The 23,315-nt window shown below is 39.5% G+C and overlaps 3 protein-coding genes and 1 long non-coding RNA gene across 9 annotated transcripts; 3 read left to right on the top strand and 1 right to left on the bottom strand.

Annotated features, from left to right (window-relative positions):
* The first annotated feature begins 261 nt into the window (after window positions 1–261).
* LOC107267972 (ankyrin repeat and MYND domain-containing protein 2) lies at window positions 262–3,058 on the top strand. 2 transcript variants are annotated; one of them, XM_015740214.2, is made up of 4 exons: window positions 262–312; window positions 825–1,075; window positions 1,301–1,678; window positions 1,757–2,404. In XM_015740214.2, exons 2-4 carry the CDS (start codon window positions 875–877, stop codon window positions 2,402–2,404), a joined length of 1,227 nt encoding a protein of 408 aa, XP_015595700.1. In that variant the 5' UTR covers window positions 262–312; window positions 825–874. The 2 variants fall into 2 exon arrangements, with proteins under 2 accessions (XP_015595700.1, XP_015595718.1); XM_015740232.1 differs by lacking the exon at window positions 262–312 and having other exon boundaries at window positions 875–1,075; window positions 1,757–3,058.
* A 2,118-nt stretch (window positions 3,059–5,176) lies between these two features.
* Window positions 5,177–6,510, top strand: LOC107267990 (phospholipase A1 member A-like). The gene has a single exon (XM_015740245.2). It carries the CDS (start codon window positions 5,271–5,273, stop codon window positions 6,288–6,290), a length of 1,020 nt encoding a protein of 339 aa, XP_015595731.1. The 5' UTR covers window positions 5,177–5,270; the 3' UTR covers window positions 6,291–6,510.
* Window positions 6,511–6,647: 137 nt separating this feature from the next.
* On the bottom strand, window positions 6,648–21,873 carry LOC107267960 (T-box-containing protein TBX6L). Of its 5 annotated transcripts, none has more exons than XM_015740195.2 (8): window positions 20,810–21,873; window positions 20,499–20,729; window positions 19,226–19,369; window positions 18,950–19,125; window positions 16,258–16,408; window positions 11,578–11,884; window positions 9,297–9,443; window positions 6,648–9,192 (listed from the first exon to the last, which is right to left on the bottom strand). In XM_015740195.2, exons 4-8 carry the CDS (start codon window positions 19,041–19,043, stop codon window positions 8,626–8,628), a joined length of 1,266 nt encoding a protein of 421 aa, XP_015595681.1. In that variant the 5' UTR covers window positions 19,044–19,125; window positions 19,226–19,369; window positions 20,499–20,729; window positions 20,810–21,873; the 3' UTR covers window positions 6,648–8,625. The 5 variants fall into 5 exon arrangements, with proteins under 5 accessions (XP_015595681.1, XP_024940430.1, XP_024940422.1 ...); XM_025084662.1 differs by having other exon boundaries at window positions 19,236–19,369; XM_025084654.1 differs by having other exon boundaries at window positions 18,950–19,369; window positions 20,491–20,729.
* LOC107267967 lies at window positions 12,079–15,497 on the top strand. Its single transcript, XR_001537722.2, has 4 exons — window positions 12,079–12,219; window positions 12,350–12,532; window positions 12,604–13,334; window positions 13,533–15,497. It is a non-coding gene; the product is annotated as an uncharacterized LOC107267967 (long non-coding RNA).
* Window positions 21,874–23,315: the final 1,442 nt, after the last annotated feature.

Raw genomic sequence — 23,315 nt, 5'->3', positions numbered from 1 at the left:
AAGTTGACTGCTGTTCTAATGGTGCCAAGTCGTTCAGTGACAAAGTACTTAATAGACGCCTACACTGTGTTTACCTAATTCTCACGAATGCCCGGTCGCGTGAGAAGTTTCAATTCAGTAATACCAGTAATATGCTTTGACTTGTACCATTTACGCGACGCAGTCGCAATTATACTCGAATGAGAAGTGATTATTAGTAAATTGTGTATAGGAATGTGTTCACCTTAAATATGAATAACGTATTCTTTTTTAAATGTTTTAGGATGAATTTATTACAGATGAGTTTTCTCTTTGTGTATATAGGAATTCATGGCAAGTGGACGTTATCTAATTGATTAAAGTTAGAAATTAAGAATAATTTTTGAATTGATTGACTTGGGTGTAACAAATAGATAGCATGACTACTGTGACTTTTTCGTTAATCTTGTGAGAAATTATATTTTTAGCAGCTAGAATATATGTATGTATGTAAGTAGATAGGATGAAGCGATATTTGGTTATGAGAATATACATATGAAATTGATATTTAATACAGGATGCCATATCGCGGTATGGAAGGTCCATACGGATGCAAATATTTGACTATGAGTAGAGATTCTTTCTTGAATGAAATACTTACTTATAGGTACTAATAATAATCATATCTCATCTCAATTACTGTGCATCTAGTAGTACGCAGAAGCCAAGTGTCTGTAGTTGTTTACTTTGCATTGGTTAACCAACAGAATCTTAGGCTATTATTTATAACGAAAATTTATGAGTGAAGAATTAGTACTTGTTGTTTATTCAATTTCTATAGTGTATGTGATTGTGGGTTTTTTGAGGTTCCGTCGTCGATGATTCTTGAAAATTCGATTAGCCGACATTAAACAACATGGCGCCAGCCACAGAGTCTCTGACGGATTTGCAGAAGGAGATTTTTACGAAAATCAGTAATAATGAGGTGGCGGAACTCAAAACCCTGCTGACGGCAAATAAAATGAAAATGGATTTCGTCGACGAGAACGGTATGAGTCCACTGCAACATGCCTGCTATAAAGGAAACAAGGAAATTGTACAGATGCTTCTAGACCAGGTAGGTTAAGATGCCGATATTTCAATGTATTACTCATCACAGAACAATACGTTCACTGGGAGTGAAGATAATAATGTGTTGTCTTGATCTATTTTTGTCGTATTTCTATATCTTTGGTAGAAAAATACTACAATTTCATCATTTATGTGCATTTGAATCTGCAAAAGATCACTATCGAAGGTCTTTCTTGTTCTGTATTAAAACTGTAACCACTTCTCTTTTCAGGGTGCAGATGTTAATTCATGTCAGCATGAACATGGTTATACAGCTCTGCATTTTGCTGCTTTAAGTGGTAATGCTGAACTGTGCCATCTCTTAATGTCCTACGGTGCACGATTAACTGCTACAAACAGTGTAGGACGCACACCTGCACAAATGGCAGCATTTGTGGGAAATCACAACTGTGTCGCAACCATTAACAACTTCATCCCGAAGGCTGACATAGATTATTACATAAAACCACAGGGTTTGCAAACTGAACCAATGTTGCTACCACACCTGGCAGATTCCTTCCATAAGTTCATCATGGAAGTTAATGTTCATCCTGTACGAGTTGCTATAAATCTTCAGAAATGTCCTGGCCTCTTGGAAAATTTGGTCAAGGTACACATTCTCCCTCCCACTTACTATTACATTAAGATTGTCACAGCTCTTACGTAATATGTCATATTAAATTCTTAGGTTCAAAAGGTCTTGGAAGCAATGCGCCACAGAGAAATGACTCGAGGTGTAGAAACAAATGAAGTAATGGCATTCAAATATCACTATCTCAGTTGTGTAACGGCCGAAATAATTAAGTGTCAAAAACGCCAAGAAGCAATGAAAGCAGAGAGAAGTGATAAAGAAAAAATAAACGATGAAGCAGAAGAGAAAAAATCCGATGCTGTGGAACTGCTGGTTCGAAAGTTTCTAAAGTGTAGCAAGACCGATGGGAATCCCGAATACCAGGAAGCCTTTTTAAGAGAAGCAGTGAGAGAATTTCCTTTCCGAGAGAGTACAATTTTCCGTCAAATGGTCGCCACTCTCGCAGGATCAGATCCCCCATCAGCTGTGTCCGTAGTATCCGCAGCAATAAACGGTCAACGAGGATTCTCGGATAACCTACAAGTCTGTGTGACATGTGGCGAAGAGAAAGCAACAAAGAAATGCAGCAAGTGTAAGGCTGTGCAATATTGCGATCGTGAATGTCAAAGACTCCATTGGTTCATGCACAAAAAAGCATGCGCAAGATTAGGTCAGTCATCAAACAACGTGAAACTAAGCGATGCGGACAAGGTGCAAATCGGTAACGCTGTTAGTTCGAGACTACAGAATTTGGCAGTAAATTAAAGGGATCAATTGTATGCAAAGTACCATTTGCCAGAAATAAACGACACAAATGTTGTTTATCTGACAATTTGATTTATTTGTGTACATAGCTGTTCGTGTAGGTATTATACGTGTCGATTGTATTTAATAAGTTAATCCCGACGCACGAATCCATGATCTTGGAGTGTCTATTTATGCGACGGTTACCCACGAAAGGAAAAACAAAAAAAGATCAAGAAAGAATGAAGGAAAGAAGTTGGGAGAACAAATGCTGTGTTCCAGATATATACACGCAGCCTTGCCGAAAGGTTTCTGTATTACAAAATAGATAAACGTAAGTTTAATTGAGGAGAATAGCCACCCGCCATTGACCGAGAACCAAAAACAGTACAATCTCTATTTGATACGAGAATCGTACGTTCTGTTACCAAAATACATTGTTCTCCCATATACATAGATATAATATCAAGATACATATTCATATATTTCACACTCAAAAATTTTACGTCTCTTAAAGTGCTAATATTACGTGCTCCGAGTTATAATAATCTAATCACAGTCATCATCGTGTACACCCGTACTTAGTCGCAAGTGTCACTCATGATTCTTCAATTCATGTTCTCGTGAACTTTTATAGTCCATGATTTTAAATAAAATACTTTTGTGTGCAACATACTACCTTACGTATTCATCAATCCTTTGATTCAATCGTATCCGACTAAAGTTATTTTGTTTAACGACACACTCTATGGAGCCTGTTCGTTAAAACGGCCAGTTACATTTCACGATCAGTAAAGTTCTATTATCTTTTACAATTTGCATGTCACTACCTCGGAATTCCCAAAGTATGAAGTCAGGCGGTAGGTTAATACTGGTGCTGGCCGGGACACTCCCGGGAATCGCAATAGCCATTGTACTTTTTACTGTGTGAAGAAAAGTAACTATCCACTCATTCTTCATGAATTCCACTTGATTCTATCTGGCTATCGCTATACATGAAGGTGAATACATGTTTAGTGTCTAATGTAAATTCAAATTTCCTTCGAGAAAAACAACCGTTACATTCTCTATGATTCCACAATTCCGCACAACACGTTGAATGAAATAAAGTGCCAGGATTAACAACAACTATGTCATATTATGTTATAATAGGTGAGGGTAAGTTATATATTATAAAAAGGACACTAGGCATATTTTGCTTTTATAGTGCATAATAAAAATAACCATCGTCTTTTCAATTAACGTCAAATGCTAACCGTCGTTAAACCTATCAGGAATCTCGTACCGTAAATCAGACGAATCACCAAGAATTAAAGAGTTGTCAGACGAATTACAGATCGCAAGACGCCTACAGGATGAGTCAAAAAGGAAGTGACGTAAAGAGTCACTGGCATTTTGACCGCGGCAACCGGAATTCACCGGTCGTAATTCAAGTCCAGAACAAATGGTCTTGTTGTCTGTGGGTCTATTGAACGAAAGTGGCGAAATTAACAAGTAAATATTAAGAATTTTTCACTTTCGTAACTTTCTTACAACTATCCGCTTACACCCACAGGTCCCCACCTCTACTTACTTCCTTGTAAACATCTTATTATTCAACAAACGTTAATGTATATGTAAGCGGGACAAAAGTCAGTTGTCCCGAAACAAATATCCAATTACCGATCTCATCCAATTATGATAATCAATCATTCAGGCTTTTAGCATTATGGCATTTTTAATTTCACTGTACACTTTCACTTTAATGACCGGCTCCTTCAGTAGTTTTGCCAATCGCTATAATAATCGTTAACCTTTTTTGTCTAGTAGGTCAGCGCCTGTGATGCATTATTATATTATTATTATGGCCATTGATATCTATATAATGATTTACTTATGACAAGATTTTTTTTCCGTCGTATTATAGACACATTCTAATTTTACCCATGAAGTAAAGGAGATAAGGTGTGATACTGCGAAGCCCTTTTGACAGAATGATCATAGTATACATCCAAAACGTATTTACTAATCAACAAATGAAAATGTAATATCGAATGGCGGCCTTTTTGAAAGGCGCATAAAGAGTTGAAAATAAGACCTCCGTGGGAGCACACCTTGTCACGTTTACATGATGATTCTACCGACCTTCAGACGACAGTTGAATATTTTCGCTTCTTGGATATTTCAGAATATTCCATGTTTGCGGAATCGTCGGTGCTCTCACAGAGGATGCGTGAACGGCCTTCCCCCTGGCCTGTTACCGTCTTTTTGGAATCTTGCGAAATCAAGTAGCCTAGAAAGTCAGATACCAAATGGAGTCTCTAAATTTTACGAGGCTCAGAATGGGACTTCCATTCCGTATATAAGTAATCGTTGATCGAAACGGTCTTCTCTTGTGTAACACCGTGGCAAGCACTAATGATTTTTGTGCCCACTTTACTATTACCATAAGATAACCTGACGCAACTGAATATCTAATAACTGTATCAACAAACAATTTCTCCTAGTCAAAATAACCTATACACTCTCACCTGAGTTTGGAATTTCGAACACAGAATAGACAAAGGGAAGATTTATACTCATAATCATAATCTCATATATCAGTACCGTATGATAGGGTATCCTACAGATGCGGTTCTTTGATATCCAAATATAATAATTATCAATTATTCGCGGAGCTCCTTGAACGCTCGAATCCCCATCCAAAAGTGTCACCCGTCAGAATGTACGAGAAGTCAGCCGCGAAAGAAGGGGAGCCAACGGTACCGCGAGGAAGTTAAACGGTAAAGCACGGCCCGCCATGAATAAAAGTGAAATACATTTTTGATTGAGTCTAGAAGAAGAGCGTTCGTGCTTGAGTGAGGAGTATCAGTTTTTTTTAACTTAAATATCTGCACGGATAATAATCATGAGAAGTTTAGTGACTTTGACAGTAGTGCTTACGTTAATACAGTTCTCATGGGGTGCCAGAGGACCCATTCAGGAAGCTATACAAAGTGGCGCGGCTGCAGATTACAATAAGGACGATTGTATCTGGCGTCGAGGAAACGACAGAGATGCTTGTCCGGATCCTGACATTCATATATTTCTCTACAGTCCAGGACACCCAAAGCGTAAGCTGGATGTGCACGAATCTGATTGGTTACGACATGCAGAGTATGATCCAAGGAGTGAGAACATTATATTAATCCATGGCTATGCTGGAGGTGACGATACTCTACCCATATCCGTTCTGAGGGATGCGTATATTAGGAATGGAAGCTACAACGTCTTCATGGTGGATTGGGGTGCACTTTGTGCAGCACCTTGTTACCCTGCAGCCGTTGCAAATCTCCGTCCTGTTGCCAAATGTCTTGCTGGGACACTTACCACTCTGAGGAACTTGGGATTGTCCATTCCCAGGACTACCTGCGTGGGACATTCTTTAGGTGCTCATATATGTGGAATAATGGCAAATTATTTACTGTTTCGTATGAACAGAATTATAGGTCTGGATCCAGCCAGACCACTTATCAGGCCAGGATTGTTGAATAGATTGGACAGTGGGGATGCAGATTTTGTTGAAGTTATCCATACGAATGCTGGATATTATGGTGAAATGGGCGGAGTGGGTCATGTGGATTTTTGCGTTAATGGCGGCAAGGTTCAACCCTTCTGTGAAAACCGATCTAATTCCCAACTTTGCAGTCATGTCTGGGTTGTGTGCTTCATGGCGCATAGTATCGATGGCGGGAACGATATGATGGCCGAACCATGCTCTAGGAGATGTCCTTCAGGACCTAGGATATCTTCAAGGGCTGGAGAGGTATTGATAATGGGACAGCATACTCCAAATGGCGCCAGAGGATCCTTCTGTCTGACTAGTTACGATCCTCCTTATTGTCCGAAATATTTAAAAAATCGAGGAGACAAAAGATGCTGTGTTTAAGTATTATTTGAAGACAGATATCAGGGTTAAAGTTACACTTACTAAAGATATGTCCTTTAATCGGTGTATCTATAAATCTTAAATTAAACATATATATATACAGTTTGTTTCAGTTAACGTAATCACATGTATAGACATGATATATATTACATGCTGTAACAGAGTGTAACTGATGTGCCAAGAGAGAGTAATAAAGTTCAATTTTGTTTGTAACAAAAAATCTTAGAAATATTTTGAAATATTTATACGACAATTAATCTGTAATATCGATTATCTACGGTCATTGTACTGTATCACCTCGTTAGACCTGCTTCGCCATTTTGAGACCAGTCGATGTCCGATACTCCATTGCGTCATTTAAATTTCATATGAATTATTCTATAAGCATTGTGATGTGAATTAATGATCTCATCAGTTACTTTGATAATTCGTGATCAGAAAATATAGACTATACACAGTAAATAATTTTCATTCGTTGCAAACACTTCTTGTAACAAGGTGAGGTCGATTTACATTCAGCATATGTACCTGTTCAGGAAAATCTTGCATCGGTAATAACGGATTGCGGTACCGTTAAGTGTTCCATAAAAGAGTTCAAGAAAGCAGCCGTAATTTTTTTTAGTTCTTTTGTACTTATTTTCAGGTATCAGTATTTTTAAATGACACTTCTATGACAGAAATTTCTTTGTTATAAATAAATATTTTTTCCATAAGTGTCAAACTTATTTCCATTTGTATCGTTTATAGGTAACAAATTGACTTGATATAGTTTTGTATAATAAGAGTGAAGAGGAGAGGAGACAAAAAAAAGATGAAAAAGTCAACTGACAAACTATAGAGACGCCAATAGACGGTCACGACTAATCGTCCTAACTGGCGACACCACTCGACGCCGAAAGGCGCCGTTTTAAACGCAAGACCGAGCAGGCGTCGTCCTTGCGACAAAACTTATTAGGGATTTGGCACCGGGGTCCACCCACGTAGACATCTCCTTGCCGAGCCACTAAAGTGAAAGCACACTGTCCTATCTTTCAAAGTGCTCCAAGAGACTTCTGCTTTCTTTCACATAGCTGAGATTTTTGAGCACAGAGAAACTTAGCTATAGACCTATACTCTTTTGACTTGCGATTATTGTAATATGATGCTAATAAGTGACGCCATAAAAATAGCATACATAGCCTGGTATAGATGATTCATTGAAATTTTGTACGAGTTTTTCTACTTTTGTCTTTCCCATTTGATAAATGACATTGTACCGTCAGGTTTCGAGTTACGGGTTCAGTGTGGAGACAACTTCAAACTGCTGTGACAGTTTCGTATTGTATGTAGGTAAATGGCAGCTAAACCAGCAGGATTTGTCTGGTCTGGACAGAGTGATGGCGCCCATATCCAAAGTGGCGCCTTCTTAAGAAACATCGATACCCACTTTTAAAACGGGAAATTGAAAACAGACTGAGAGTAACATGTGTAGCTACAACTGTTAATTGACACTGACTCCTGTGCTACTTAAGTAATACTTGGTACATGCGATATGAATTGATTATAATCAAAGCATTGTGGAATAGAATGAGGAAATTAATTGATGAGACATTTTTATAGTTTTCTTATGTAAAATGTAATTTATTGTAACGTTGTAATATAAAACATAAAAACCTTCCAGTCTTTTAAACTATTATTTAAATAACAATCTTATACAGTTATCCTAATTTTTACAATATACGTGCGAGCACGTAATTATCAATTATAATTGCTGAGTTGGGAGACGTATTATTTGTTAATGTCATTAATATAAAGTGGAGTACATTTAAAGGCAACGTATAAAATCTGTATTGTTACAGATAATTATTGTACAGATATTCTGTATTGTTACAGCCGATTTCTTATAAAAATTCTATAGTCAATTCATATAAAAATTTTGAGCTTTAAGTATAGTAATTTACTTGTAACGAGTATCATAAAAATTATATGTAATCCCGATACTTGACCCTAACTGAAGAATATATCCAATAATGGCAAACTTTATACGCCTACATAATATGCAACCTGATAGACACCAATGCCTAACATGGAAGTTTTGACAGACAGAGAGTCGACGAGAATTAACAATATTTAGAAGTATGATAAAATAATAGTTTAATCCTATACAAATATTACAAAATAAAAGAATATTAAAAACTATTGAACACTTCAAAAATAAAAGGAACTATGCGCGGTAAATATACAATACTTAAAATAAAACGAGAGTGGTAAGAGTGGGTGGGTTGCAATGAAATCAAATTTCACTAGCCTTACTTATAGGAAATAATGCTTAAGTGCTAGACATAAAAAAAAGTATTTAAGGATAGAATTTCGATAAATATCCAGCAGCCTGATAACGATGCATCTGATGAATCCTGGCAAATTCTAAAGCTGTCAAGTGATGAGACGGAAATACAAAAGGATGTAAGAGTTGAAAGTGCGTAGGTAACGGTGCGTGTAAGGGTTTAGGTTCTGGCGTCTGTTGTACCGGTGGTGGTGAATCTGACCAGGGTCTGTGAAGACGTGGCGTAGGATTATGATTTTCAATCCTGGGACAAGGATTGATGCTTGCCGACGGAAGAGGTGGACTCGCACCGCCTGAACTACTGACGCCGCTGTCGTCAAAGCTTCCAGTCTCGCTGAAGGCTCTCTTTAACCTTTGACCCTCGCATTCTGAAGGCCGTTGAATCCTATTCGACTCTGATTCCGAAGAAGAATTATTTTCCTCCTCGTCATCCGCCGCACAGTGTTCCTGGCTCGAATCAAGGCCGGAATCGCTAGAGGTCACGTGATGTAATTTTCTTTTACAACGAGACTGTCCAGTCTCCCGAAAACCTTTAGCGAAGGGATTATTGTCAATCTTCAACTTGGTTATATTTTCGTTCTAGAAAAAAAAAAGAATACAGTAAGAAATATGATTCCGTGTAAAAGACATTCAAAAAGTGAATATAAAAAGAGTCTATAAAGATGGCAATCTTTATTACTCACCTGGTAAGCAGTTACAGCTATAAATTCTGTTTCATCGAAAGTAAAGGACGAAGCAGGTTGGGAGTAAAGATTATTCAAACTGGTAGCATCGTCACACCGGATGACCCAAATCTTCGGAATGTACTTGTGCATGGAGGTTAGTACCACCTATAAAACAGAAAAAAGAATCAAGACATTAGAGTGTCTTTATAGAGACCAGGAAGAAGATTTCAGATAAAACTGCAGTAACTACATATATGCCCTGACACAAGAGAAAAAGGGTTGCCAGTATATATATATATTTTTTATTAAAATCATAATTAGTTTGTGGAATTCATCATCAAGGGCACCGCTCTAGATAAGATGGGCGCCTTTTTAAAGAGCATTACGATCAAGGGACAGACGCGATTCTTAAAATCCAGACTGGACTTGGTCTCCCTTCCTGGAATTGACTTTATTGAAACACTTTTTATTCTTCCTATACTATTTTATGTGCAACGTATAGACGCTTGTATATCTATATATCTAGATCTCTTAAAGAAAGCTTTAAGAAATGTCCAGGTCGTCTCGTGTTACAGGCAAAACCACAAGCCCTTAGGGCTCACCACGACTCCGGCTTATATTAATTGGCAAGGTAGTACCAACAGCTGGGAATGTACGGTAGTCCCCGTAAAAATGAAAAACCCTAAGTGTAAAGGACGCCAGTAGCCACCTAGGTATATCTATTACAGAGTCCTTTCAAGCGCGTTAATCTCCATTATAACAATACAATACACGATCTTACTATACCCGTGTAAGGCCCCATCCCAGAATAGCACGAGGAGCTTATACATTACCATACTTAAGACCCTTCTTTTCAAATTCTCTTTTACCCGTCAAATAATATTCTCACTTCGCACATAGAAACATTCAAAAAGCGCGCCAACCATAACGCGCGCCATCTACATAAACTTACAGCGCGTCCTACCCTGTGTTCCGATATAAGCTGTCAGTACTGTGAAAATGACGTCAATACGTTAACTCTAAAGCGACAGCATTTTCACAGTACCGAAAGCTTATGTCGGAACACGGGACTCTAGTCGAAGTATGCATAATCACGTTAGAATCGTCAGCCTCGTATAATTACGAATGCCACCGAGTTTCGAAAAGTGATGCGCGGGTCAAATTAATAGACCAGACGGTAGAGTGTGCTTGGGAGAAGGTAAAAACCGGCGACAAAAGTGTCTGAAGGTTTTCTTATCTACTCGGTAGTGGCTAACGGTAGCCCTAATGCATTGTCAGATAAAGAGACGTGAACGTGGGCCGAGTCTGTTTTCAGCGGTAGCGTCTACGTGGAAATAGACACGCGGGCGGTCTCCCGTTCTTCGGCTTCAAACTTCCACTTCTCTATGCTCCTTCCAATAGAAGGCGAGAAGTGGGGATGTTGGTACGAAGACGAAAAAAAATGTAAAAAAAAAAGAATCTTATCACGCGGCGAAACGACATTTGTTACTTTCCGTTGTAAAGAAATGTTCTCTGCTCCCCGCTATACCTCGATAAGATCCTGTCTACGTAATAAATATTTCTCGGGATTGCCGCCATAGTTCCGCGGCGCCTCTGTTCGTTTAAATATTTCAGGGTACCGGGAAAACTGACCCAATAGCCTCCACCATCACGCCGTCGCAGTGTGGATCCACGAAGGAAGTATATCTTAAAGCTTCATTGCATTCCATTCTACCCCTCATTTTATCCCTTCAAAATGACGTAACGATTCTGGTTCCAGGCGACAACAACAATAATAATAATAATATACCAAAGTTATAGTTTAACAATATAATCCAAAATGGTATCCCTATATCCCGGTAATAATCTAATCTCAAAAAAATTAGTAGAGTGACAGATACGTTCGTAATAGCTATATGGCTACTAGGTACCAACGAGAGAGGAAAAAGAAAATTCAAAAAATAATAGAAACCCGTGTGTGGCGACCTCCCATGCTCAGAATATGTCGGGCATGTTTCGACTGTAATCCGAACCCCGGTAAAGCACCTAGAGAAAAGAAGCTGTCCAAACAAGAGTCTCTCAGATAAATGGGCCCGCCACTGATTTGCGTGTGAGACTTATAGAGAGAGTCCCCACGGAGGAGTTACCCTATCATTCCCAGGAAGTGTTATTATCCCGAGGGAAGGCAGTACTTCATTTTTTCTTCTTCTTCCTTATACTTTTTTTTTATCGGCTCTATTAACGCCCTGGTAATGGAACCACTTGTTTTTTTTCGTCGAAGCGCATGCATCATTCGTCAAGCTCTAAGAAAAGCACTCACGTTATTGTGATGATCTACGGCGTTGTTCGTGAGCTTCAGCTTGCTGAAGCTCACTGGATGCTGCATCCAGTGGGCACCGGTAGCTGGACTGTCGGGATGTAGGTATACCCTGCGATTAATGCGTGGCTGGGGTTCTGCTGGGCCTGCTGAGGTCCATCCCCTTGCGCAGGGGTTGCCACCATTTTCTCCGCCTCCACCGACGTATTTATGGCGACGTCGAGACGCCGGTGCCACCTCCAGTAATAGGCAGTAACGCGCGCGACGCTCTAAGCCACGGATAACCAATTGAACTGAGGGAAACATGCGGCTGAAAGAAAAAGAAAATTTGTAATTATAAAAAAAAATAATAGAACGATGCAATTCCATTTTTCTTATTACCGTACATAAAATTTAAGGTTAGGATTTTGAATGAGCCCAAAACTGCATATGATGCCAATGATAATATTCTGATTTGGATAATACTGCATCCCACATGAGGCAACGTGCTCTATTTATCTCTGCGCATGGACACGCCTATGAGCCTGAATCTGTTCCATGAAGCATCTGGCTTCTTCAGGACACGCGACGATACTCGAATCGTGCCGCTCAGTGATAAGAGTAATCAGCTTATCACGAAGCACACGCCGACGCATTATTTATTGGGTAGGTTATTAAGTATTCGCTGATTGCCATATTTCTTCTTATCTGTCAATGCACATTTCTTTTTCTACCCGACGGGAAAGATACAAGAAATCCTTGTAATAATAAACAAAAATCCCTTGTCATTTTGTAGGACCGCACGTAGTAAGTTTTACGGGATGCGTAGCGGCCGGACTGCGTCAGTCTGGACTTCAGAAAGAGAGAGAAAAGAGAAAAAGGATCAGGACAGGGAACTTCCAGAGGCTGCAATCCTTTGATCTTATCGACACGATGCTACGCCCCTCCACTACGTAAACATTTCAAACTCAGCTAATCCGTAAGTCAAGTCCGAAAAGTCAATCTTCACTTTGGACTTTTGTTTACGTACATAATTGCAAGCTTCCTCAGGCCCTGAGCCAAGACCCAAGGATCTCTACAGTCTTGTGCCCAAAATAGTTACCGAGTACGCAAGGAAATGGCTTTCTTCAGTGAAAATCATAAGGAACCAACTAAAGCACGGTTATCACCTTCGAACAGCACTGACGTCGAATGACTACGTTACTCAGTGACTAAAAAGAATACTGAAAAAAATCGCGCTACACTTTTAGTCAAGAAAAAGACTATTTACCTACGTATAACTAGGTACGTACTTTATACCTGTACCTATGTTTAAATCCCTTAATCCAAAAAGGATAGTTAATGACAAACGCAATTAAGATGCCACTTCACAGAGTTAACGGACATACCCTAGTATGAAATGTCATTATCCCATGGATGATCAAGTATACAGTTTTCATGTCTATGGAGGTCGCGATATGGCACGAAGTTGAGTAATAGCTCCTTGGTACGGGGACTGAATTTGAGGTTAAGTTTGCAGAGGCAAGACGACAGGCGCCTCCAAGTGCCGGCTGGATAGACTCTATGCCAGGATACTCATGCACCGGCGAGTAGTGGCCACTTCTACCAGGAGTAGACAAGTCCGTGGGACAAGGCTTTGCAAGGAAGGACGATTACTGCACTGGCGCCTGGCCAACAGCACTGGCGCCTGTCTGCCCTCCTGTGACTGTGTCTTCTCTTTCCTTCTCGTCACTTCTGTTCTTCTCTATAGAATCCAATACAGCACTCCATGTATTTTACAAGTATGCTATTTCAATGAATTTTAATATAGACAATTTCACATAATTCAATACTACATTGGATTTAAAATAATGCTGCTAACGTTTAACCTCATAATTGCAGAAACCGTTAGATAATTTTTTAACAGTCGAAACATCTTGATTTTATCAATTATTATGAACAAGTCTAAGGGTCAATTTGTTATTATATTGAATTTCTAGTAAATTTCTATGAAGACTGTAAAGTGTGATAGGACATCTGTACAAGGGTATACCACCAAGATTTAATCGGTAGACATTTTCCGTTGGGTTGCTACCTTTAAAAGGTCAATAAATACACATTTCTCGAAAGACACACGTACAATCCGACAGATAAGAATCGCTTGACACCACGATTGCTATCCGATGAAAGGATTGAACTGATCAGTAATTATCCGGTAGTTCCCAAGGTAAGAACTGTTAATAACAGCAGTAACGTAATGGTCGAAGTTGTCCTAACCTATAACAGCTTTTAGAACGTCATTTTCTTAATCCCCAGCAAAGGAAATTTATCAAATAGTTCACTCGTGCATTCATTGTCCATTCAAAAGGTACCGCATAGCCACTAAATAGATAGTAGCTAATGAGAAAAATATAACTATTTTGAATACAGATGTCTGTCAGACATATTTCCTCAAACGTAATACCTGCAAGCTTTACGTCCGCTGTCATTTTCACCAGTGAAGTAAGAAAAACAAGACAATGAGTCAGTACGGGGTTATAGGTTATGTACGACATAACAGCAGGAAGCGGACGCCCTGATGAGCGGTCACTGTGTGCAAAATTGTGCGAGTATGGCAGAAAGAAGAGAGAAAAAAAGTCAATCGTGCCATGGAATACTGATCAGTTACAACTCGACAACATGCTTCAGGCATATGTCGGACACGTGGTGAGTGAAATTACTAGGCAAACCTGGCCAAGCAGGAAGGTCGACAACAGCGTTGACGCCATTGTTGAATCTCGATCGCCCACGAAAAAACATTCGTATAGGTCTTAAATCTTTGTAAGGATGGACATCCTGCAAATTATCTGGCGAGCAGCCTGTGTCGTTAAAACTTGAATGGCGTTTAAGTCAAATCGCGAGGACGTGATTTCGTTTATATTTAAAAATAACAGGCACACAGGTAATCTGCGGAACGATCTTGTAGGAAGCATCCGTTTCCGTTTTTCTAACGAATCTACACGAACTTATCACTTGCATAAATTCTGTGTACACTATCTGTGTACATTTCCGTACATTAGGAAGTTCTTGCTTCCGTGGTGGCATCCACTTACGACCGGAAGTGCAGAATCAAATTGTATGTCCTTCCCGGTCTTTTTCTCTTCGTGACGCATAAGTGAGACACGAAGAAGGAAAGAGCGTAAAGGTCCCGGAATGCGTAGCCAGACAGGTCCGGTCGCTTGTCTACACCCTTGTAAATGGCGTGCAAAGGTCCACGTCCCCAAGGAGCCGCGATGGTGCAGATAAGTTTTTACTATTGTCCCATCTGAGTTTCTTTCTATCTTTCCGCCCCGTGAAACTAATTGCGCCTTTGTCACGTATATATACCGTTTGGCGGGAATTTAAAGAAAAATTTGAATCTCATAATATGTATCGTGTATAATATACTGTATAGTACAGTTTTTATATTAAAATGTGTCTTGGAAGAATTTTCTACGTCAATTTATCAATCGCAAGAAGAAATGTCGCGGCTAATAATTTTGGAATGTGGCTTAGCTATGTGTCCTACGGATTCTCTCTCTCTCTCTCTCTCTCTCTCTCTCATTCTCGTCGTTTCTGACTCTACCGTTCACTCTCCATGCGTTCCTCTACCCACTGTCTACCACCATGATGTTGGCGGTGGCGGTGGCGGCCCTAAGACAAAGAAAAGTAGTTTGAGGCGCCGGCGACTGTCTGTCCGCTCGTCTGTCGGGCCAAACTAACAGCCAACAGGCAACCGACCCCCTGCGCGTGGGATCCGAATCTCAATAGCCGATGCCTGTCCGTTTAATTTCCATTGGTGCTTTGATATACCTGATTGGGAATACCAGGTGTAGACATATTAAATGTAGAAATTGATAGATCGATACGGTGCTAATTGAAAATTTGGAAGTATTTAGCGAGATGTGTATATACTACAGTATTTAAAATTTTTGTTATCGAATGTATGTAGGAAATAATTAACTGATTTTATACAAGTACAAGTATTGTAAAATTTGTAATATAATAAAAAAATTACCATGTTTTGCAAAACGAGTAGTCGTTATTGAAAAGGTAAATATTTTTATATATCTTGAGAAAAGATAAAAGAAAATGTTTCAACCGGGTAAAAATGTCCCCAGAAACACATATTGGACAAAGTGTTAAGTGAACAAGAATGGGGAGGGGGTGCCGCATATTGCTTAATTCTTGCAAAGAAAAAGAAAAACCAATGTCACAAGAATCTTATCCCGAAACGTCTAATTAAGGAGGTCTGGAAGATCGGAAAGGTCGCTTTCAAAGGGACCGCGAGAGCGCAGCCATGCGTCGCGACGCCGACGGGTCGCGACGTTCATAAAGACAGTGGCCGACAGGCAGCTGGCTAGTGTTCCCTTAGTTTCACCTCCCCGAAGGTGGTGGAAGTTGAAGGTTGGGCTATTCGGAAGGTGAACATTAGACAAGAGCTGAACGTTTAGCTGGGTGCTTAGTCGCGCAAGGTTGCTTCGACTCAATGAGAGTAGCTGAGGTATCGCTTACCCGGTGTAACGAGCTCACGTTAGACTAGGTCAGCTCAGAGGGATTATTCGGTAGCCTTTTAAGTATCCGGTCGGCGCCATTCACGAGGGTAATAAACATTTCGTACGCAACTGACACGGAGGACCCAGACCCAATACTATATACAGTTTTTCTTTCCAGTATACCAATTGACTAAAATTTATGTTTTCTCACCGGCCAAGCTTGGTGATGATCATCTCCGTGGTTTCAGCATGAAATTGCTGCCACAATCGACGATTCTGCAATTCGACTGTGACTTCTCGTGGCAGAGGCGGACCGCCTCCTGGACACGGTGACACCAGCCAACCTGATCCTGGCATCTCTTCTGAAACAATAAAAAAAAATTTAATAAAAATTTTGTATATTTCAAAAAGGTAAGATTCTTCGCTGCATGTACAAGTGCAGGTAAAAATGTCGTAAAATATTTTTCTAAGTCTGACAATAGCAGCACGCGACGAGCCGCCAAGTAAACATCCTCCTAGGCACTTTTTTTTTCTTCTTTCCGCCAGGAAGGTGATGACGAAGGATTATGGTCGCGCTGTGCATAAAAGGAAGAAAGGTCTATCCGTGGATATACCGAACCAAGATGTCTTAGCGGGTCGTCTCCTTCTGTCTCCATGCATGAGCGCTTCTGCACTTGTCTCCTCGAGGACGAGTTTCTCCTAGAACCCTGGGAGCATTATCCTGCCAGGATAATTGGCATTGACCGCGGACATAAGGGATATTCAGTGAGGGAAGCTTTCGGGCTCTCCCATTCTTGGCGGCAGATAACGATTGTCCGGTTCGCTGGGTAGCGGCACGTTTGATGTGGATACTTGTGGGACAGCTTCGTCTCCTAGAGCTAGATAAATTCCTAACCAATGTACATCCATACATATTTGTGTCTTTTTCTTCAAATTCATTCATTTTTAGGTAAATTATTTTATAGAGTTATCATATACATACCAAATGCAGTGACGCAATCAAATTCACAGTAGAATTCAACTGTTCCAAAATTTTATTCGGGACCAGATTCAAATCTGTACTTAAATGTGATCTAGATTGTAAATTGTATAGCATGAAGTAATAAGTATGGTGGACCATGAATAAAAATAAATTAGAACGTCAACTCCAACAGAATCTAATGTTTCGTAACGACCATACATGGAAACGGGGCAGATCCGTATTTAGAAGTGTTTCAACACCTGTCTAGAAATCCTTAGGGCACATTAGAGGTAATGACGGGTTATGGGGTAGAGGACTGGCGTAGCCGTTCGCGCCCTAATGAACTTATAATGTGGGACCACCATAACGCATGCACGCCACGCACCCGCCTTTCCCGGCTCGGCTCTATACTTAGGGTGGTGCACATAACACGCATCTCTAGAAAACAAACAAACCATTATAACCGAATTACCCCCTTGGAAAGTGACTTAATAGCGCAGTGCCTTGGCAACTGGTAGAAAAGAAATACACATAGAAAAAAAAAAGTAGAGATTAAGTATAGTCTGCGCATGTCTTACCCCGAATCTCTTGACGTTCTGTATAAGATTTGACAGGTGCTATTTTTTTTTTTTTGAAAATCGAACATTTTTTGCTTACCATAAGATCCTACGGTTTTTAGTTTTTCTTTATCTAATACTCAGCGATCATCGCTGTCGTTATCCTTACTACTGTGGTATTACTACCAGTGTCCCCTGATGCGTTAGAAGAGGGACCATTAAATGGCCCACGCCCTCCGAGCAAACATCTTTATGCCATTAGGTATAAAAAATAATGACAATATTCCACCTTTCTGTATTTGGGATACACAGAATGGCCCGGAGACACGGCAAACAAGAGCAGATGCTTATTTGTCAGCCCGGAAACCGCACTACGTCGAGGACACTGTTAGTTTCAACAAGGGGGTGGTGTGGGATCCTTTCGTGACTTTTTCTAATACCTAATGGCGGTGACTCGGATGGGACTGTCTTCTTCTGTGGGACAATTACGATGACGCGACAACCTTTCCCTCACCCTGATTTTCCTTTTACAGGGACGCACGAGCTGTCATCGTGTAACGAGCGTGTCCTGCTACGAAATTCCAGGATCTGGTCCTTTTTTCCCCTTTTTTTAGAACAAACTCAAAATGCACCCTCAATCTCGTTTTTATCGTCCAAACAATCTTAAGATGGTAGCCACTCCCCCTGGTACTTGATTTCTTGGACGACCTTCTTAATTAATGATAATCGTGACCTTTGTACCACAGACAGGCAATGATGCTGATGATTCTCAGGACCGTTCGTTATATCTGGATTCGCGTGATTCGTCATTTTTGCAGTTATGAGGTCTACCGACTTCACGTTTCTTGGAAGATCTCTCCCTGGCTGGCAAAAGCCATGCAAAATAATTCTCCTGTGTACCACGTGTTTCTTCTTTCTTGCAATTATTCTTTTCTTATGAAGTTTGTACAGTGCAATGGAGTCGTGGAAAATTTATATATCCTCTTTATCCGTTATTTGAACATTGGAAAAGATCTCGGTGTGAATTCTTCGTGGTCTAACGTCACTCGTTATAACGGGTAAACCTTCTCTAGGATTCTATAAGCGACTCAACTATTTATTTGTCTGTACGCAATGTCTAATGACGTATTTTACTCGCTGACAAACGGAAGCCGCGACGAGGAGTCCGTTGTAAACATGTTCTTCAGAATGTGTCGAGTTAACACGCCATAAAAAAGGGGCGGCCCGTACATATACATGATAACACACTGGTATCTGTTCAAGATCTTCATACTGTTTAGTCCAATTAATAATTCCACGATAAGTAATGTCGTTCAATTATTTAACATGCTGAAAGGTAATCAATTTATGTGGTAAAGAAATGTATTAGATAGTTAAAAAAATACCTGGTCGATGATGATGTAGCGTGATTTGCTGCTGTCTGTAGAGCATCTGCTGGTGCAGATGCAGCTGCAGATCCATGGGTGAAACCAAATTCATGATTTTTAATTTTCTTCAAGCACGCACGTGATTCTTCCAAAAAATCCTTGTGTTATTATTAAGTCCTCGTTAACTCTAGAAACTATTTGTTATTAATGAATGTGGGTAAAACAAGAGTATCACGATACTCTGATACTCGGCACTGCAGTCAGGGCCAGACTAACTCAACGGCTACTAGTTACTTGTCTTTACTAGGGGAAGTCGCGTGGGCCTGTCCTCCACCCTTGTGCGGTATATAGTCCCCATTGGAGGGACCATCGACACGCCTACTGCTTTCCCATTGGCTTCAGACTTCACAAAAAGGAAAGGCAAATGGGACTGAAAGTCTGAAAAAAAGTCAAAGGATAAACTTTTGCGTCAGCCGATTCTCTGCTGACAATTATTGGATACTTAAAAATTCTTCTATTGTATAAGATGACTGATTATTTCGAAAACCAATATCGTAATACCAATCGATGCACAATATACAATATTAATTAATGGAATAAATAAAATATGTGTAAAAATGTAGGGAACAAATTAGATTAGATTTATAAAAGACCATTTTTATCTCACAAATAAAATTTATTATAGAAAATTTTTATAGCAAATGTAAATATTCTTTATTTATGGGATTTTAGAAACTTGACGAGAATCACATAAATTAAAGAATTCTAGCGCAAGATGACAGTTAATCGGTTCTGCGCTCATAAGATCACAGCGGTACAGATAAAAATCGGATGTTCAGACCGAACTGTCGGCGACTAAACAGTAGTGGTTCTAAGCGATAAGAATCTCCATTTCTTTTTTTTCCTTTTTTTCTCAACACACCCTCCACGCCCACCCTTACCTATTCATCTACCTTTAGGGATGTAGTCGTCGCTCGGTTGTTGTGAATTTCGTATTGCGGATTAACTGTAAGCGATACCCACAACAATGAGGGTTTGGTCCGCGCCTTTTCATCCCTCCCGTTTAGCCTCACTACCTGTATTCAAAAACCCCTGATCGCTCCTAAGGACTTCACAGACTTCAAGACTTCGTTGAAGCATTCTGAAATATACTCGACGAAATTCAGACCCAAAATATACCCTTTCAACAAATTCCCTGAGCTATGAATATAAAACATTTTACACAAGGGAATGTCTAGAACAATATATAGGGGTTCAATTTTATGAGTTACGGTAGCACTTACAAAGGCAATAAAAGTAAAATCGTCCACGTGCCATCCATAAGTATTGTGAAGAAAAGGAAAAAAAAAACTAATTCAGGTATATCTAGCAGTTTAGAATAGATTTTTCAATTTTAATGAATATATAATACAAAGAGGGTACGTTACGTAACAGTCTTCTATTTTCTACCTGTCCAATTTTTTTAACTAATCCATATGCAGTTTCACATAGTACCAGCGTTTACTTATCTAGTAACTATTTAATGTCCATTTATCAACCGAAGCCAGTATTGTATGTACCTGGGTACCTTTGCATTAACACCTTGTTTTCTAAAGATGCGGAAGTAGTGGGGCATTCCACCCTGGTCGTGTTGTTCCCTTGCATTACCTTAATTACCCACTTTTCCATGCGACAAGGATCTTGGAACGACCTCGTCAATGGCGTCTGGAGGAATTAGAAAAATCACTGTGCACTTACGGCGCCTGCCAGTAAAATTTTGAAAGGGCGTAACTGAGATAACTTTTGGCATCGACACGTACTGAAAAAAAAAAGTCATTTATTTATGTTATTCAGTTATATTTTTATAGTTTACTATTAATTATTCCATAAAAATTTTACCTTCAGTGATAAGCTTGTTGGATATTGAAGAATGATGTGACTATCATGCCATATTAATCATGTGACCTTATAAGTGCACTTTCCAATAATTTAATATGGTCTTAAAAAGTGGGTGTAAGTGGAACTTAACCATTTAGTTTTACGGTTCATTCCCTGTTGTCTGACAGTAATGGTGTCTTGATGAAACTTCCCTTTTTTTACTTTTAACCAAAAATTGAGAAGACATCAGGAATTCAAAATTGCATGTGATTTCTTATTCTGTTGGATCTTTCATTCTTCGTATTCTTCTCTTTGCGGCTATTCTCAATTGGTTGACATTATTTTCGCCTGTTTGAATTTTCTCGTCGTTTCATCTTTTTTTTTTTCCTTTTTTTCTTTGACTCTCGATTTCCCGCAGGGTTATTGAGGAAGTGCACCGCAAAAACTCAGATCCAGAAACGATTGTGGTTCCGACAAACGGGTGGATCGTTTTTTTTCTCGTATTCTACCCTTTTTTTTAAGGGATGTATGACATTTTCAGAAGGTTTCCCTTTCACGTCGGGAAACGCTTGACATCACTGCGGGACCTAATGCACGACCTTTATGGGCTACTATGATCGCTATTCGAGATTTCAAAAAGGGAAATCCCGCCGCTTACCTTATACGAAATGGAAAAGATATATAGATATGTATATTACCCCTGCCGATTGGAATGATCAAGGGTAAGAGTATTGTTTTTGACGAGAAAAGTAATTCTACGATGTTTAATAGTAACGGTATGATTATTTTAGTGTCATAAAAAATTAATAAGTGCAGTAGTGTGGCAAGGTAAAGAAATAAAGTGTTTTACCAAAATAAAAAATATTTCTTTGCATATTAATGACCGGGAATTGCTTTAGGTATAGGTAGCATTCTGGAGCTGTTTACCTACAGCAGTGTTCTGGAATAAATAAACGAAAATTTCGATTGCTGTGTGGAATGATGAGTGCAACTGGCTTTTTTTTGAAGTGGCCACTTATCTGCGTTATGTATGACGTGTTTACAGATTTAAACAAAAATCGGTTCAATATGCTTCACCACTTGGCAATGGTTCTTGCTTAATAAATATTTAATTATATCAAAACTGCCTTGACAATGTTCATTTTTCTTATTAGACTGTTATCATCGTTATCATTCTACGGACGTGATATTCTTCGACCAGTGAAAAAATTCTTAGGTTACCTTCTGTTAATGCGATGTTTTGTAACCATGTGGTTTACACCGGACCCGTGCTGAATCTCAGATCGTGAATTGTTAAATAAACCAAACGATGAGTTATGACTGGGTGGACGAGCACTGGGAATTGTTGTTTCAGGACAGACGAAAGTAAACAGGCTCTACACATAGTTTGGTGTCCATCATGGATGACAAATGGGATGGGCAAGATAACCACTGATGAATATAAAATATAGTTGCACGAGTAATATTCCTGGAAAATCATTAAAAATAAGTATCCTTGACAATACTCAACTGTATATTCTGACAGTTGGATGATGGTCACCCAAACCTGACTTTAGTGCAATGGTGAAATCTTATAAAAAACATAAACACATTTTTAAAGTGATATTATATCACAGATCATAATAAAAACTATCGAAACTTCTCCATGATAAGAATGATAATCCTTATCGTCACCATGAATCACTGTCAGACTACCAAATTTACTTCACAAAACTAATGCGTCAGGATACTTCATAATTCCGTGAATCTTATCAGATACTCGCTTCACGCCTTTTCACAAACAAACAACTGTAATGTTCATAACAAATCTTTGAATTACGATCAAACCCGGACGCAACACTCCTCGTATTTGTAAGATACACATTGATCATAAACTTTTGCAATTGTCCTATCGCCATCTTAACTCGCGTTTATATCGTCTGCTCGTACCCACCGGGAGGGATTGACAATTCGTATTTAAATTACCTGAGGCGTGGAGGGAAAAGTTCAAAAAGTAAAATATGCATATAATAAAGAAACAAGGAATCCAATAGCCATTCTTGTTATCCTTTACAAAGCGTAAACAAACATTTCCCATTACTTAGTTCGTATGTTTATTTGTCGCGTGACATCCTCCCATGGAAACTCGGCCAAGTATTACAGCTACCTACTACGGCCATTACAGCAACTAGAAAAGCGTAAGGACTTTCGAGGGTTTTCTGGTGTTCTGCGAAATGTTTTGTATATCCACCATCACTTATCTCATCGTGTATATCTACTCCTACTTCTACGGTGGTAGAAGCCATTGGCAGGACTCATCCCAATGTTTGAACAATATGGAGGACAGGAAGTCCAGAGTGCGTCGTCGCGGGATTCTGCACGAGGAATAACAAAAGCCAGCCGTATGAGTCACGTCATTAAGAGACCACCCAACACAGTGGCGGGTAAGTTAAGTAAAAAATATTATACTTATCCTTTCTTCTTCCTGCATCCTACAGGAAATACTGATGCTGTCAGGTGTATGTCGGACGTGGTTCTTTGCGCAAAA

This window comes from Cephus cinctus, unplaced genomic scaffold (genome assembly GCF_000341935.2).
Source record: "Cephus cinctus unplaced genomic scaffold, Ccin1 Ccin1_scaffold0029, whole genome shotgun sequence".
Taxonomy (NCBI): domain Eukaryota; kingdom Metazoa; phylum Arthropoda; class Insecta; order Hymenoptera; family Cephidae; genus Cephus; species Cephus cinctus.
Note: the sequence above shows the minus strand (reverse complement) of the source record. Positions and strands in the feature narration are given on the sequence as shown.